At 52.8% G+C, this 17,571-nt stretch overlaps 1 protein-coding gene across 5 annotated transcripts in view; it reads right to left on the bottom strand.

Moving 5' to 3' along the window:
* Window positions 1-474: 474 nt before the first annotated feature.
* DIP2C (DIP2 acetate--CoA ligase C (putative)) overlaps window positions 475-17,571 on the bottom strand; it is a 390,975-nt gene continuing 373,878 nt past the window's right edge. For all 5 annotated transcript variants that reach the window (XM_045812960.2, XM_087857775.1, XM_045812961.2 and 2 more), the window contains 5 exons: window positions 11,350-11,407; window positions 9,681-9,755; window positions 6,974-7,148; window positions 6,347-6,470; window positions 475-3,545 (listed from right to left, as the gene is read on the bottom strand). In XM_045812960.2, coding sequence (XP_045668916.1) covers window positions 3,293-3,545; window positions 6,347-6,470; window positions 6,974-7,148; window positions 9,681-9,755; window positions 11,350-11,407 — 685 coding nt within the window. In that variant the 3' untranslated portion in view covers window positions 475-3,292. The remainder of the gene's footprint in view (window positions 3,546-6,346; window positions 6,471-6,973; window positions 7,149-9,680; window positions 9,756-11,349; window positions 11,408-17,571) is intronic.

Raw genomic sequence — 17,571 nt, 5'->3', positions numbered from 1 at the left:
TGTAAGAACTCTCAGATCTTGGGCAAAAGAGAGCTTTTCAGGTTGTCAAACGAGCAAAGCTAATTTGGGTGGGAAGAGCCAGCTAGGCCTGCTTCCTGACACGCAGAGGTTCCCTGTCACACGGCTGACAGAAAGTATTTGCACACAGGACTCATGCTTCCTCTTCGTCCCCCAAATTTACCAAGAATCTGTACACTTGCAGCAAATGTGAACAAATATATTTAGATATATTTAAAAGAATTAAAAAAAAAACATTTCACAAAACATTTGTTGCCATAGGAATTTTTTAAGCAATAAATGCCCACATCAAAATTTAAACATTGTTCAAAGTATGATCATCTGTACTAATAAGTAATGCAACAAATTATGTAAACAGAGTCGGATACATTTCCCATTTCCCTGCAGGAGTCGCTTCCTTCCTGGGATGGAAGCTGTCCCAGACAGTTTTCCAGGGGACCAATTAAGAAACTGCTATTTTCAGAGCAACAAAAATAAAAGCTTTTATTTGTTCATTTGAATATAAAACAGGCGTTATCACAGATGTACAAAGCTTACTGGTGGTTTAACATACGAGAAGGTTGCCGTCCTTCGCACATAAAAATTTTGTTTGAAACTGTGATTGGTTGAGTACATGAATTTCTCCAACCAGTCACCACACTCTATGAAATAACGCTGCTAACATTCAACTGATAAAAGGGGCAGTTTCCCTCGGGTAAAGTGTCAAGCAGGATTAAATATATATAATAAACAAGCACCATGAGGAAGCCGCCCTGTCGGGTTAGGTCTGTGTTTCAATGTTCATTGTGTACCCTCCTTTGTGCAAGCTGATTACACGGTTTTGTCTGACTTCAAAAGCACAAGGTCACAAGACAAACATTGTTACATTCTCATGAATGATTTATCTACAGCACAATTTCTAATACAGAACACTCCTTCTTTATTGCTGAAACGGGTTTCCTTTCCTTTTTCTTGCACAAGCGACCTTCGATCCCAGCCCCCAACCCTTTGGACCTCAACTCTAACATGCGAGATGACAGGACGTCACTAACCGCTTTCACGACCGGCCCGCCTTGCATGTGGGGCTGACACGGTGGAGGTGAAGGTCATACTGGAAGTGATACCTGATTTCTTGTTTGCTTCCGACATCAGCCAGACCTCACAAGTTATCCTGTCATTGTTTCCTGGTCAGAATCTTGCCTGAAACCTGAAACCTCCTTCCCCCTAAACAAGGTGGGTGTGTGTAAGAAAACGTCTTTTTTCTGTGTGTGGTGGGGTTTTTCCCCTCAGGAAGCAGAAGACTGTAGGAATGTGTATCTGAAGCGTGTAGAGAAATAGTCACACACAGCAATGGAGTCAAACAGTATTTTAAAAAATCAAATAATATGTGGAGATGGAAGGATGCACCCCATATGATGACAAATTAAAAAAAAAATGCCACTAAAATTTTTAAAAAAAACAATTGGCCTTGGATCTCGGAAGTCAAACAAAACTCTCCTTTAGCAAAGGGCATACAGCAAAGGCAGATGGAGACGTTGCCTACAAGGTCATGAAAAGAGACTCTAAGGTTTGCCCAGCAACAGTCTCGGTCATGCATTTCTAGCAACGAGAGCCACTGCGGGGTCCTATCGGGGCAGGTACAAGATAAATCACGCTTGGACAGCGGATACCTCTTCTCGGCTGGACACAGATGGGCCAGTGCGACCGAGGAGTGTACAGATGAGACGTTGAAACTGGAAGGCGTGTGAGGCAGCAGCAGCAAGAGACGGAAATCAGAAGCGTGTCCTCCACAGGTGGCGAAGTGAAGACAGCTGGGAGGCTTTCTCGCTCAGCCAGCGGCTCTGTGAGGGGTCCCGGGGCAGCTCGGGAGGGGGTCTCCCTGCGGGTTCTACTCACGCCGGGCGGGGGACCCCAGCGAGCTGGCCGAGCGACGGGCTCCTAGGTGAGTCTTTTCCCTTAAAGCTGTTTCGGACAGTCTGTCCGCTCCGTACAACGGCCGTCTGAGGGGAACTGACACAGCCCGGAGCAAGTGACCACAAGCGAGCATTCCTTTCCACACCAAGGACCAGAAAGGGGGACGCTAACACAAATGATGAGGAACAAGGGTCTCCGGCAGCTAAGAGGACAGTGCCACCCCCACCTGCCTTCCCTAACGCCCGCTCAGTGTCGGGAGCACACGCTGGCACAGACCGCTCGCTGTTGCCCCCACAGCAAAGGGAAAATAGTGCACGTTTAGCCTCAAATTCCTTCCCCATCTTTGAGATGGCAACAATTCACTTGCTGGTCTCTGGTTCTAGAAGAAGCATTTAGACCGGGCTGCCGGCAATCTGGGATTGCTCGCATCAGCAGACTGGGTGTGAGAGAATCTCGCTTTATCTACAGTGGAGGGGACACCATGCAAGTGACGAGTTCTGCATTTTAAACTTTAAAATCTCCTTTGTTCATTAGTGAATTTATATTTCATATATATATATTTGCTGTGATACTATCCACGCAAGATAATACAACACTTTTTTATATTAGCAAACATTACAAGACTTTAATGTTCTTGAATGTTTCTCTTTTATACTTCTAAAGAGGTCAAAATAAATTAAACGTTCTGTACATAATTACACATGAAGAAGTTACTTATTTTATCTTTTTAGTTTAGTACAAAGATACCTGCAAGATGGTTGCCGAAATACACCTTATTTATAGTTTCTTCTCATTCTATGCTAACTTCAAAGGCCGTAGGCTAGCCTTTGTTTCTGCAGCACATTTCTGACAAAGAAAGCTGCTAACATCTAATTGGAAGGTTTTCTCGTACCTCAACAAACTCTCCTAAAAGGATGAAATCTAGCAATGGCTTAAATTAGTAACAAGGTCCATGTCATTAAGATTTCATGACACATTAAACAGAGAAAACAATTCTTTGTCACGCTACATAAATTGTTTAAAAGAACCCATCCGGAGGGCAGAATATTTTTTTAATTGCTATTTTGGCTTTTAACAAAATACCACATTTACGAAGAAAGCACTTATTATCCAATAATTAAAAAAAAAAAGAAAAAGTTTTTGAAATGGGTTTTTCCAACAAACTGAAGGCAGTAATCCAAAGTCCTTCTGAGCAAACTTCAGTGGTAAATTCACATTTCACATTTCACCCCCATGCCAATCAGGACTGCTGTGGAAAGTCTCACCACCGCGCGAACAAGGGCTCCATTCCGGCGAATGTTGCCCTCGTGTCTGCAAACTTTAGTGACACTGAGAAAAACGTTTACTTTCCCAGAAGAGCCTACGGGAGCCGGAGACAAGACTACATGTTGTAGGCCACATAGATGGGATCTAGCTGGTCTGCCAAAAAGCCATCTCGCAGGTGCATGCGCTGCTTCTCCCCCCGGGAGTTGATGGGGATGACACCGATGTCCACCACGACCACGACCCCCACCACCAGGTAGTGCTCCTCCAGAACCACGTTGGTCACCAAGGGAACCAGGTCCAAGGCTTCTTGCTCCGACCCATCAAGCTCCACCACCACCACCAGCAAATTTGTCCAGGTGAAAACGGCGCTGCAAGAGAGAAAACAACCGTCACCACGCCGCGAGGGGTTTATGGAACAGTTTGTTTTGTTTTCAGCAAGTTCCACCTGGTTCTTTTCTGACCTGCCTGCACCCTGACAGTCTCTCGGAGCCCACGGCCTTCAGCTCATTAAGCGGCTGCGCACATTCCTGTTGCTGGCATTTTCGACAGCCCGCTCTCACGGTGGCCGCCGCGCACGCATGGGATCTCTGTGCCAGGCGGCGCCCCAACTGCGGCCCTGCCCTCTGCCCCCCGCTGCTGCCGAGGGGCACGCGGTGCAAGGGAGCCACGGGAGCCCCACCGTGTGTGCACCAAGCCCTAAGGTGGGTCTGTGTCCTGCCCTCAGACTTGGTCAGCGCTAAGTCTGCACAGGCTAGAGAGTAGCTGGGGCTTTGGGGCCGGTCCTGACCTCCCTCTGCCGCAGCAGGAGGGGGACACGGAGGGAGGATGAGAAATGTGCGCAGCCAGCAGCTTCGTGTCGGGCTGACCGCGGGGCCCAGTCACACTGGTGCCAGACCACCCAGCGCACAACTGCACACATGGGGCCCAACAGCGCACCACTGTTTGAAGCACTGAGTCTGGAGGGCGTGTCCGGCAGCAAGAGGTGCCCTGTGTGGGGGAAGAGCCTCCGGAACATCGGAGATTCCTCCAGAAGTACTTTATTTGGGATCTTTCAGTGGAGGGTCACCCAGAAGATTGGGTCTGGCCAGTGTGTGGGAGCCTAAGCTCGGTGCTTTACACTCTAAGCCGCCTGTGGTTTATAAGGTTGGTCTTTGAACAGGGGTGGTTATAGGGCCTTAACAGGCTTTGCTGCTGGTGCCTGTCGCCTGCGGGCCGAGGTCAGAAGGGTCCTGGGTGGAGGAGGTGTGGGGGGCGGCGGCCAGGCTCCAGGGCCCGGCAGTGGGCTGCTGGCATCCGCGTCCTCCAGCCGGACGCACAGGAGGGTCTAGGGGCAACAAGTACTTGGGAAACTCACTACTGTTTTCTAAAACTGTAAGGGTCTGTCGATTCAGAAATAACCCCGCACGTTTTGTTTCGTAGGACCAATACACACGTTAACGTGGAAGGGAAAGACTGGAGACTATTCAACAGATGACTGCGTCTTGAGTTTGCTGTGGTAAGTGTGTACCAAGGGGACGGTCCTGCCAAGGTCCGTTCCCAAGACGTGCTGGTGCCGACTTCCCGCAACAGGACTCTTCGTGACACTGGAACACTGCTCTGAGTGGCCCAAGCGAGCCCGTCCTGAGTTTGTGATGTCACAGATTTTACGTACATTAGGCGCTCTGGGTGTAAGTGTATCATAGCATCAGATGTTTCTGACACGGTACCAGGAGTCAGGCTTCTGTACTTGATGGAGGAGCTGTGGGCAGGAGCATCATTTCCCAAGGGCCAGAGACGTCCGGCACTGGAGATGCCGGGTGAGAGGCAAGATGTGGTGAGAACAACCGTACCACCGTGCCACAGCCACAGGGAGGGACGTGAGTGCCCGCCTCCCGCCTCGAGGGCTGTGCTGCAGGAGGAGCCCAGGCCGGGAAGAACAACAGAGCAGTTTGTGCGGGGCAGTCTCCGACAGACTGGAGCCCAACGGGACGAACTGTGGGTGTGTGCGTGAGGAGAGGGGAGTGCGAGGTCCCACGCGCCTCAGGTGAGGCCACAGCACGGGTGACAACAGCAGGGCTGAGCACAAAAACTTGAATCCTGGAACAGAAACCCACAACGGGTGGCAGGGAGCCCCCGTCGCAGACCTTTAAGGTGGAAACAGCCTTTTGCAACCAGACGGAAAATGCTCGTGGGAGGCTATACGAACCAGTCTGAATTATTTTCTTAAAACGACAGACACGGGAGGCTGTAATTGGTGTGTGTGGCCAGTGACGTGGAAGCTGAGGTGGCCCTGTGCCATCTCTGGCTGCAGTCTCTCCGGGGATCCCGGCTGCCGTCCACACAGCCACGTGACAGGCAGCTGCAGCTGCCTTGCGGAAAGGAGGGCGGTGCCATGTCGGAAGCGCCCACGCGTGGGTTTGCAAACTCTCTCTTCTCTCTTCCACGCTGCTGAGCTGCCCGTGTCCGGGGGCAGCAAATGGCAACCAATAACCAGCCTGCAATCAGCTCACGAGGGGCAACGAGCACCCTCAGGCCCATCTACCCACCAGGGAGGACTGCTCACAAGAGATGTCGGAATGTGCCTCCCTCGGGGTTCCGAGCTTCGCGAGCACTCCAGGTCTCTGCCAGCTCCGGGGCCAAACGAACCAACCCATGGTTAACGGCGTGGAGGCACCTGGCAGCCTTCTCCACTGTGTAAAGGCACGGAGTGAGCTCGAGGCCCCCAGGCCATCCCACCGGCAACACAGCCAACCACATGGACCAGCGAGGCGGAAAGCCCCACTCTGGGAGGACAAACCCCACGTCCCCGAGGGCCCGTGCCGCCTGGCCGCTGGCAGCTGGCTCCCGCCCTCCCGTCGCAGCCTGCCCCCATGCGGGCCGGTCACGGTGCCCAGCTGGACAGTCGTCCATGACGTGCTCCCACTTTTAAGCGCCTGCTTGTGTGTGTGTGGACGCATCCGTCACGTTCTCGGAAAGGAAACCACACAGCCACAGCTCGGCTCCTCGGGACTCGCTGTGCGGGGCTCAGGACAGTGCTCTCAGGGAACACACGCTGTGCAGACGGCAGGCCGGCGCGCTCCTTCCCAATGGAGTTATTAGTCCCAGAGCTAAAGGTCTGCAAGCCAAGCTCTCCCGCACAGGACCCCATCCACTGCCCTCGCCCCACGATTCCCGTCTCGCCCCGACTCACCATTCTGTGACGCTTTTGTGGGCTCTGATGACCGAGGTCTCGATGTCTATCGGGTGATACCGCATTCCCCGCAGCTCCATCGCCTCGTCCAGCGCCCCCACCACATACAGGGCATCGTGGCGCTCTGCACAGGGAGTGCAAAACGCGTGTGAACCTCGGAACCACGGTGCGCAAGCTGCTTTTTAAGAGACTAAGATTAAAACTACCCCTGAGTGAGAGACAGATGCCAAGGAACGGGGTCGCTGAGCGCAGGTACCTGGTCCCTTTCCACCTGGATGCCGTGCAGCCTGGGGCTCCCGGGACACCGGCCTGGCCGGGAACGCGGTCTCGCGGGAGAGCCGGCTGCACAGCTCAGCGCCACGGGGGAGCGCGCATCCTGGACCAGCCTCGCACACCTGCAGGACCCTGTCTCCTAGTCCTCGGGAGCACCTCCACCGGGAGCACACGGTCTGACCCGTGACGGGAGCCTGGTGCGCACACGGCTCACCCTCTCCTTCATGCTCAGCTGCTTCTATGCTGGTCTGCAGCAAGCGTGCACCCTGTGCTCTGCAGGCTGGGGTCCCAGCCCCACACAAGTTCTCACGGCCGGGGGGCCTGACCTTTCCACCCGCCTGCCTGGGCTCTTACCTCCATTGGCATCTGTGAGCTCCGTCCTCCGCAGGAACCCCAAGTAGCCTGTCCGCGCCCAGACCGTCTGGGTGTCTCCAAAACTTAACCTCGAGTTGAAGTGATCCGACTGGAGGGACTCATCTCCGTAAATGGTGAAGTAACCACTGGCATTGTGGGCGCTGTGAACCCAGATCTGTGGAGGAAGCAGCAGAACTGGGTGAGTTCACCTGCGCGTATCTGAGGGAAGAGAGTACGGTCACTGACAGCACAGTGCCCACGCTCGGCGGGAGCCCGGCCGTGGTGATCTCGCGTGGGCTTCAGGGGAGATGCAGATGCCGAGTGTTTCCTGGAACAGAGAACTAAGCAAATGACGGAGCCATCCACCTCTGGAGAAGCCCAGGAAACAGACCGAGGGTTTTTAAAGCGAACACATCAAATGAACAAAGTTGTACTAGTTTGCTTCTACTTATTCAAATATAAGGATTGTTTCTGAAAAGCAATTTGGAAAAACGTTAAAAAGCTTTATGATTTATTTTTCCCTTTCACGTGGTTTGCATACTTTCAGGAATATATTCCAATAAAATAGCATACACCAGGCACCTGCGAGACTCAGTCAGTTGAGCGTCTGACTCTTGGTTTTGGCTCAGGTCATGATCTCAGGGTCGTGGGATCGAGCCCTGTGCTGGGCTCCGTGCTCCAGGGGGGTCTGCTTGGGATTCTCTCTTTCTCTCCCTCTGCCCCTCTCCAATCCATCCCCACTTGCACTCTCTAAAAAAACCAAAAAACAAAAAAACCAGCACACACCAAAACAAACTAAGAGGAAAGTTATGTAACATAAAAAAATGGGAAACAAAAAAGCCCGAGCGTGTGGTATTTGGGCAAATGAGAAAGAACGATATGTTGGCACAAAGTGATGCCCGTGCAGGTTATGCAGAGTCACGGAAAAGTCCACAAGTGGTTAAGCCATAAAGTCCCGGACATGCTCATGACTGCATGCAGTCAGGTCTGTGCAGTGAAAGGAATGGGCAGAGTCAGGTGTTCTAGACTACCTTCTGGGCTTGGCGCCTTTGCTATTTACACTGACACACGGGCAAGTTCCTTGAGTGAGAGACTGTCTGTCTGTCTGCACTGCCCCATAGCCCCCAGGGCACTCCGAGCTGAACAAACGAAACCCTAGAGCAGAGACAGAGGTGACACCATCACACAGGGGGGACTGACACCTGTCCCTTGCTCTCCAACACACAGTTTCCTCCTTAAGACACATTCCCGGTTAGCGGGGCGTCTGGGTGGCTCAGTTGTTAAGCGTCTGCCTTCAGCTCAGGGCGTGATCCCGGGGTTCTGGGATCGAGCCCCGTATCCGCTGGGAGCCTGCTTCTTCCTCTCCCACTCCCCCTGCTTGTGTTTCCTCTCTCGCTGGCTGTCTCTATCTCTGTCAAATAAATAAATAAAATCTTAAAAAAAAAAAAAAGACACATTCCTGGTCAGAAAACGAGAGTGAGGTGGGCTCTGATGCCCGGCTGGCACCCTCTCCAGGCGCCCAAGACAGCACGCCGTGCTTCCCAGCCTCACCTGGGAATGTATCTAAAGGAAATTCCTAAAGAAGATCTGTACGGAATTTTATCAGCTCAGTTCTGATCTTTACGTGGAACTGAGAATTTCAAGTGAAGGAGGGTGGACACAGACGTTACTTTGGCTGGCACAGAAGAGCGATCTGACACTCGCGTGCGTGACGAGATGGTAACTGGAGTCGCCCGCACCATTATGACAACCCTATCCCTGCATTCCCACAACCGGAAGTTTGCTCCTCTCCGTCCCCTCACCCACCTTGCCCCGCTGCACCCCCTCCCCTCTGGCAACCATTGGCTTGTCCTCTGTATGTTCAGTGGTGGCGTTTTTAATGAGGTGCCTGCCACAGGGCAGGTCAGCGAGGAGGGAAAGCTGACCACACAGGCGGGTGACCCTGGGCAGCCAGGAGGTCCCTCCCGGGCAGGCGGGGAGCACCCAGCACACATGGCGGCTTGGCCTCGGAAAGAATGGGAGGGAAGGTGTGTTGGCACCTTCCTGATGTGCTCTCCATCCTCGGTGGCCTGGCCGAGTGGGGCCGGGGGCGGACTGGGGCCGGTGGGGTGAGGACGCGTGTTCTCCAGCCGCACGCAGCCCGCCGCAGGGGGTGGGCGGCAGGAGGTGAGTCAGCCAGGCTTCATCGCACATACTACTGACTTCCTGACCAGAGGAAACAGCGGTCATTTCCTAACCCGCTTGCTACCGCTTCCTGCTACTCTAGGGTTCTAGGCTGCGGCCGGATGCTCTGTGCGCATGGCTCCGTCGTCTTCCCGATGAGCTCTCAGCGACCACAGCAAGCACGTGGGAAACGCAGCAGCCAAGAAAGAAGGAAACTCGGTCCACGTTGTTCTCTGGCCTAAATTCTTCGAAGAGAGCCATGCACGCTTCCTTACGGAAATCCACTCCGTAACCTGAACTTTCACAACTCGTTGACGCAGTAAGGCTCATTTCGAGTCACTTTCCAGCCAGCCCGTCGGGACTCACCCAACCTGATGAGGATGTGCGCTGTGGCTCCGCGGCACGGGAGCGCGGTACACTGGTGTCCAGGAGGACAGGAACGTAAATCTGGTCTCACCCATACTCACCTCATACCCCACATCTTGCCTCATCCAGGTGGGCACCCCATAAGTCACCTCCCCTGGGTGGGCACCCCGTAACTCACCTCACCCAGGTGGGAGTCGCCCAACGGCCCTTTTGTTTCTGGATTGGCAATTATGATCCGAACCCCTGGAAGTATCTATGTGGGAAAAGAGAACATTCCGGTCAGTGGGCAGAGAGGTAGACGGCTAACCCCAATTAACCCTGACCTTGCCTTCAGGCTGTGTGCCTGTTTTCTGAAAGGGTTTAGAAAGTAGCATGGCTTTAAATCAAAATTACGTATCACAGCATGACGTAATCACTATGTGACAATTGCATCGTACTGTAATTATTACTACAATGACAGAGCCCGTGTTAATGTGATCTTAAAGTTAAGAACCTGAATGAAAACAGGATAAACGATGTCACTCAGCCTGGTGCTTGCAAAATAGGGATCTTCCGATGTTTCAATTAATTAATTTATGTGTGTGACATCACGGGACACTAATGTAGAGGAAGGGCGAGGTTTGCCGTAGGCCCTGAATTAAGGAAGTCGTGGATCAAGTTTTCAGAGACGAGTGTGGACTCAAGACGCAGGTGGGCACGGCACAGTGACGTGAAGGGAGGAAGAGCTGGCGCGTCCCGGCGTGGCCGGGCTCGAATGCCCGTCTAGCTCTCCCTCTCTCGGTGATGCTTCAACATTCTTCTGCACGTCAGTGTCTTGTATCAAAATGTTCATATCAAGCATCTCCTTCTTAATGGGAGTTTGGCCTGGACACATTCTGAATTTCACCAAAACCACAAGCATGTGGCAGCGAAAGCCAGTTCTGCAAATTTAGAATACAGTCCATGTCGGTCCAGCTCATGGGAAGGGTTGAGATCCAGCAAAACCTCGGTGGTGAGAACTCCTGTCCCGTCCCTGATTCTGACGTGTGCAGACTCTGGTCCCTCAGTCCTGCTGACGGCTGGCTGAGGTGGGTAAGCACAGCGTCCTGCCATTAGAACCAACTCAGTACTAAGAACTCTAACTGGCGCTCACGTAGACAGATTATAAAAGGTCCAGAAGCGACATAAGGCACTTCTGGAATTATGTCAAGTGGGGCCAAACACAGGAACAAGAAGTCTTCAGTCAGGTGTGAATACACTTCTTGCCCTCTAACTCGTATCGAAGGCATATTCACTGTGGCAGGACCTACTTTGTCCCCTGATCGCCCCTCTTCGTCTACTTGCACAGCAGTCGGTACCTGGGTTTTTAGCGAGGCCCACGATCTTCAGAACCAACGTAATGGTTCCAACCTCTCCTCCTGCCAGCGTGACCAGGTTCTGGCCACGGCACTTAAGTGCGTATAAGGTGGCTTAGGAGCCTCGCCGAGGTCTGCACCCCTAGTTTCCTTTTCCTGCTTGTCTCCTGCTGCTGCAACGTGGAAGTGATGGCTAGTGCTGCAGCAGCCACGTCGGACCCTGAGGCACCCTTGGGAAGGGTTCCGTGCAAAGGAGAACGAGACAGAAGATGCCAGGGCCCCTGGAGTTCTCATGACTTCTTTTACATGAGAGAAAAGAAAAATCTAACTTGTTTAAAACACTGTTGTTTGGAGTTTCTGTACTCATGGCCAAACCCAGTTCTGAAATATTACATTTAAGAAAACTTTTTGGGAAAATATTCTATGAAATACATTTCTTAAAATGTTAAAGCTCATACGCTGAGACTCAGACTCACACAGAAATGCATCTTCCTTCCCTCCTTCAATACTTACTTTTCCTGATTCCATCAGGGGCAAGCTATGAGGGGAGCCTCTTTCCACCAAGCGGACTCTGCAAACAGAAGGAGAAGGTAGGGTGACTTGTGTGTTTTCGAGCCTGCGGTTCCCTCGCTCCATACTCAGCACCTGGTCGATGCCGGGCGGGTTGCTGGGGAATAAGTCTGCTGGTGAGCACCGTCCAATGCAAACAGTCACAGAAAACGTGCTCCGGAAGCAGACAGCACTGAGCTCTGGCGGGGAGACGGACAGAGACCCGGGACAGACCACAGACAGAGGCAATGTCCCAGTCACCAGGCTGGCATGAGAGCTGGGAAGACGATTCTGCACCAAGAGGAACCAGGACTCGACTCAGCACTTGCAGAAAAGGAGCGGAGCGAACATTACACCACGGCTCTGAACCCGCTGCCGCCATGGGGACTGTGCTGCCCGGGGCTGAGGCCTCGTGAGGCTCGGCAGAGCCCAGGTCTGGGGCAGCAGAGTCTACCTTCCGACCCCGGCGCATCTGAGCCCCGGACGACAGGACTGGCCAATTCAGACGGCAAAACCTCCATACAGAAAAGAAACTCTTTTCCGTTAAAAAAATATTCAATGGTGATTTAATCTTAAGAACTGTGGATGGGATGCCTGGGGGCTCCGTCGGTGAGGCGTCTGCCTTTGGCTCGGGTCATGGTCCCAGGGTCCTGGGATCGAGTCCCGCATCTGGCTCCCTGGCTCAGCGGAGAGTCTGCTTCTCCCTCTGCCTCTGCTCCCCTGCTTCTGCTCTCTGTCAATAAATAAAATCTTAAAAAAACAAACGACTGCCGGCGACATGGGTGTGGTCACAAGCAGAGCTCGCTAAATCCTTCGCGGCTGTTTTTTATTAATTAATTAATTAATTTATTTATAATACTAACAATTTTTTATTATGTTATGCTCGTCCCCATACAGTATTTTAAGTGCCTGGTTTTGCATCCCTGCCCCCGTGCTACAAGACTGTGATGCTGTTCATTCACCTAAAAGGCAGTTTTTAGGGAAACAGAGTGAAGCGCAGGAGGAAGGGCTTGAACGCCGTGGAGCGGGAGCTGGGGGCACGGGGCGGGGGACGCAGCATCTCCAAGCCCGTGGAGAAGGAGGGATCTCATGTCATGTGTGGAAGAAAGGAGGACCTACCAGTCATACCGTGTCAGGGTGCTGGCATCGCTCAGGGCGGGTCCCACATGGAAAAGCTACAAACACCACAGAAGACTGCCCTTCACCCACATGAAGAGAACAATACCCAGACACTGAAATGAAAAAAAGAGCCAAACCCAGCCCTGCTCAAACGAAAAGTCAAAGCTGTGTCCTGAACGAGCTGGGAAATGCGTTTGCAGCACGCATGCAGAAGGGATGAGCTTCTGCGCTTGCAGAAATGAAGACACACTGTGAGCTGGAAGGGTGGCACGAGGCACGGTGTGGGTGAAGCCCTGCTCGGCCTTTGACCTTCCGAGGAGCCCCACACGTCCAGTGGGCACCTGCCCTGCTGTCCGTGGCCGTCGTGCTGCTGTGGGCACTGCTCTCTCCCTACGGTTTGCAAGGTTACGGCCACATGACGGTACATGCGAGGGCTTATGGGGACAGGCTCTCCGCCAGTGGGGGGGGGGCTTGGCTCTGTCCCACAGGGACACGGAGTGGAGAAAGCAATCCTGTCTTCCGAGACAGGACAGACAGAGCCTACAGCAGAGACCCTCCAGGGAGCACTCAGGCGGACGCGGCAGAGTCTATGTGACACGATGCAGAAGCGGATTAAACCCGCTGGCCCTGGGACGGGGATGCTCTGCCACTGCTCTTGCTGCCCTCACGTCCATCCTGCGGACAGAGCCGGCTCCCGGAGGAGTAAGACCCCTCTCGCAGGGCAACGGGATTCTCATCAGCCCACAAGCTCGCTCAGGGCACTGGCTGCCCCATCCCCCTCTAACCTGGCCATGCTGCCGGTGGGGAGAGCCCCTGCCCCATGTCTGACATTCCTAAACTCAAGTACAAGTCTTGGGCTTCCACAAACATGTTTTTCCGCCTAGGCTGTCTTAATGTCTGGAAGTCTAGGCTTTTGCTAGAACAGAAGAGACAGCAAGGAAGACAGTTAACATGGGGGAGACTTGTGATTCCTGGTAAAGTCCCTATCTTGTGCTCTGTCCTCAGACTGTTCTTACCCTGACCCGACTTTGCCCTGAAAGGCTGCAGCCACCGGGGTGATGTCAAGGGGCTGCAGACGCAGGGTCGATGCAGCAAGAGGTCCGTTTGCAAGAGGTTCCTTCCTAGGCAGGACTTCCTTTGGCCTCACGGACTGGCTGGGGGCGCTGCCAGAGCCTCACGGGCTCTCCGACACGCTCGCCCCCTTCCTCCACCTGACACGGGTCTACCGACCACGACTCCTGCCCTGGGGCCACGCCCGCTGATGCTGCCCTACACAACCTGTCACCCACGGGCTCAGGAGACACGAAACCACCGAGGCATCACACTAGCTGCCCCAGCACGAGCGATGACATTTGCCACGGATGCTGCCAGGAGCATCCCGCTGGTCATGCTGCTGCCCCGCCCTGGCTGCCCGGCGGTCGTGCGTGACCTGGAGGGTGAGCACCACCGGCACCTTCCATCGCCACGACCCACTCTGCTATAAGGACACGGGACCCAGCGCCGTCGGCCAGCGCGTGAACGAGCTTCTGTGCAGCCCCCCGTGCCACGGACGTGCTGCTAGCAACCAGCCTGGGCTCTCCCTCACACGTGCCTCCAGAATGGTCTAAAGCGTCCAAAAGACTAAACGTAACGTAAGAAGACCGTCTGCATGATTAGTTGCTCGAAGTCCCAGAAGACAGAGGGGAAATCCCCAGACGCAGGGTGTGTGCGAGTGCTCCGAGCACGTGGGGTCCTGTGGCTGAAGCTCGTCCTCAGTCTCCCGGCGGCCGAGGCGGAGGGAGGAAAACAGGACAGATCCTACCGTCCAAGTTGGGCCCTTAGCCGCGTGGTGTTTCCCGTGCTGCTGGTGAAGCGTGTGAGGGACCTCACGGTCACACCCTCAGGCAGCCTCACTGCCTCTGGGGGAAGCTGGCCCCTGCGGTCAGTCCTTGGTGACACAACAGTGCTGGGTTACAAGCAGCCCAGCAGCCCCGGGGTCACGGAAGCCCCAAACCAGGGGAAATCACCCCCAAAACAAGTGACAACAGGCAGAACAGAAGCACCATCCAAAGAAAATACCCACGTGCCCTGGTGCTTCTTCTCTTACAAAATTACAAATCTAACAAGCTCTTGTCCCCAGCGTCCCTCCTTCCAAATCCCGACTTCTGTCCTTTTCCTTGTCAGGTTGAAAGGAGCCCCGCATCCTCTTCTTCCTGTTGGCGTCTGTTGGTGGACACCCCACTGGGGTGTGGGCCACGCCCTGTGTCCATTCATAAGGTTTTGATGCAAATTCATTCCAATTAAATTTAAGAAAAACGTCTTTTTTTCAGACCTCTGGGATTTTTCTTTTAACTAGTAGCATATATTTTTAGGACAGTTTTATTTTATTTAAAAATTTTTTTAAAGATTTTGTTTATGTGAGAGAATGAAGGAGAGAGAGAGAGAGAGGGCACGAGCAGGGGAAGCGGCAGAGCGAGAGGCAGACTCCCCGCTGAGCAGGAAGCCCGATGTGGGGCTCGATCCCAGGACCCTGAGATCACGACCTGAGCAGAAGGCAGACGCTTCACCGACGGAGCCCCCAGGCGTCCCAGGACACGTTCAGATTCACAGAAAACCTGTCAGGCTCCCGGCAATAACCACTGTCCCGGACACCCAGGCACAAGTGTCAGAACGGGAGGGACGCCCACTACAGCTAAGGAACCTCATCGGTACTTCTGTGCCAACTCCAGCCCACACTTCATCGTATCTGCCTAGACCTTCTGCATCCCACGGGGCATTTGGTTCTCACGTCTCCGTAGCCCCTCTGGGCTGCTGCAGCTGGTCAGACCTTCCGTATTAATGACCGTGACAGCTGCGAGGAGACGAGCGAGCTGCTTTGTGAGACCACTCGGTACTTCTCCCAGGGTGGGACGGCAGTTGTGCGTTTGGGGAGGAAGACCACAGAGGTGAAGCCTTCTCATCACGTCCAGTCGAGGGCACGTACTCAACACGACGTATCCCTCCTTGCTGACCCTGACCTCCCTCCCAAGAGGCGTTTGTCAGGTGTCTCCCTTAGCGTGACCCCCCGGCCCTTTCCACACCGCAGGGCTGGGGGCTGGCAGTGTCCTCCTGGGATGACAAGCAGAGCCGATCCATCTATGGAGATGTCCGGCAGAGCTCTGTGCCGAGAGCACAGGGCAACGTGGAGAGCCCCACAGGCTGTTCTGGAGTTTGCTTCTACCCTGGGTTCCATGGGACATGCTGTTCCCTTCTACACGGATCCATGTCTGCCAAAAATAGCTGGAGTTGTGTCTGCTACCTCCCACCAGAAGGTCTTCACTAATGCACACCTCCTTTCCCTTCTTGAGAACAGAAAGACGTCAAAAATAATTTCTGGACTTGATAGGTTATGAGTATTGTTTCCTAGAAAATGTGTCTGAAAGTAATTTCAAATTGTAGAAAACTTGCAAAAATGAAAGAGTATAAAGAACACTTTTAATATCCCTCAGTCAGGTTCACCTATTACTAGTGTTTTATTCCGTTGCTCAATCAAGTGTGTGCTCTCCGTCCTGCTCTCACACACACCCGCACACCCACACGTCCTTCTGACGACTGGCGGGGTAGCTGCATCCAACACGACCCTTCGCTGCTGGTTCATCATGCATTTCCTCCACGGAGGGAGACTCTCACATACAACCGAAGCATGGCTATCAGCGTCAGTAACACTGACCGGCAGCCCCGATTCCAGCTCTGTCCATCAGCCCAGTGACGGCCACTACAGCGTTGACCCCTTGTGTCGAGGACCCGCTGAGCACCAGGTTTTGCATCTGGCTGTCGTGTCTCTTTAGGTTCCATCACGAGGGACATTTCCAAAGCTTTTCTGTCTTTGTGAAATCAATATTTAAAAAGAGTACAAGGGGCGCCTGGGTGGTGCAGTCGTTAAGCGTCTGCCTTCGGCTCAGGGCGTGATCCCGGCGTTATGGGATCGAGCCCCACATCAGGCTCCTCTGCTAGGAGCCTGCTTCTTCCTCTCCCACTCCCCCTGCTGTGTTCCCTCTCTCGCTGGCTGTCTCTATCTCTGTTGAATAAATAAAATCTTTAAAAAAAATAAATAAATTAAAATAAAAAGAGTACAAGCCCTGCCTTTTAAAAGTATCACCTGGGGGGCCTGGGTGTCTCAGTCAGTTAAGCCTTGACTCTTGCCCTCAGTCCAGGTCTTGATCTCAGGGCCATGAGTTCAAGCCCCACATGGAGCCTGCTTAAAAAAAAAAAATTAAAAATTAAAAAAAAAAAAAACCATTTAAAACCATTTAACTCAAAATGAACCAAAGACCTAAACACAAAAGTTAAAAGTATAAAAATGTTATGAGGAAACATAGGGCAAAAGCTTCACAACATCGGATTTGATTAAAACAAAAAAACAATCTCAGCTAGGACACCAAAGCACAGGCAGCAAAAGATGAATAAAGTGGATCACATCAAAATGGAAAACTCAGCCAGGAATGGTGTCGACAGAACACAAGGCAGCTCATGGGACGGGAGAAAATATCTGCAGGTCATAGATTCGAAAAGGGACTAGTATCCAGAACATAGAACTCCCACCACTCAAAAATAAAACAATTTGATTAAAAATGGGCAAAGGACTTGAATAGACATTTCTCCAAAAGAGATAAATGCCATGGCAAATAAGTACGTAAGAAGATGCTCGATACCACTGGTCATCAGAGAAATGCAAATTAGAACCACAGTGAGACACCACCTCACACCCGTTAGGATGGCTAGTCTCAAAAAACCCAAAACAACAGGTGCTGGGGAGGATGTGGAGAAGGGAAACCTCGTGCACTGTTGGCAGGAATGCAAGCTGGTATAGCCACTCTGGAAAACAGTGTGGAGGTTCCTCAGAAAGTTAAAAATAGAGCTCCCCAGTGACCCAGCAACTGCACTTCTGGGTATTTACCGGAAAGCTTGAAAGCAGAGTCTAGAAGAGACAGTTGTATGCCCATGTTCACAGCAGCATCATTCCCAGGAGCAGAAAGGTTGAAGCAACGCAGGTGTCCATCAGTGGATGAGTGGATCCGCAGAATGTGGTCCATCTGTACAGTGAAATAT

Source organism: Ursus americanus, chromosome 31 (assembly GCF_024610735.1).
Source record: "Ursus americanus isolate L20-20 chromosome 31, mUrsAme1.1.p, whole genome shotgun sequence".
Lineage (NCBI taxonomy): Eukaryota > Metazoa > Chordata > Mammalia > Carnivora > Ursidae > Ursus > Ursus americanus.
Note: the sequence above shows the minus strand (reverse complement) of the source record. Positions and strands in the feature narration are given on the sequence as shown.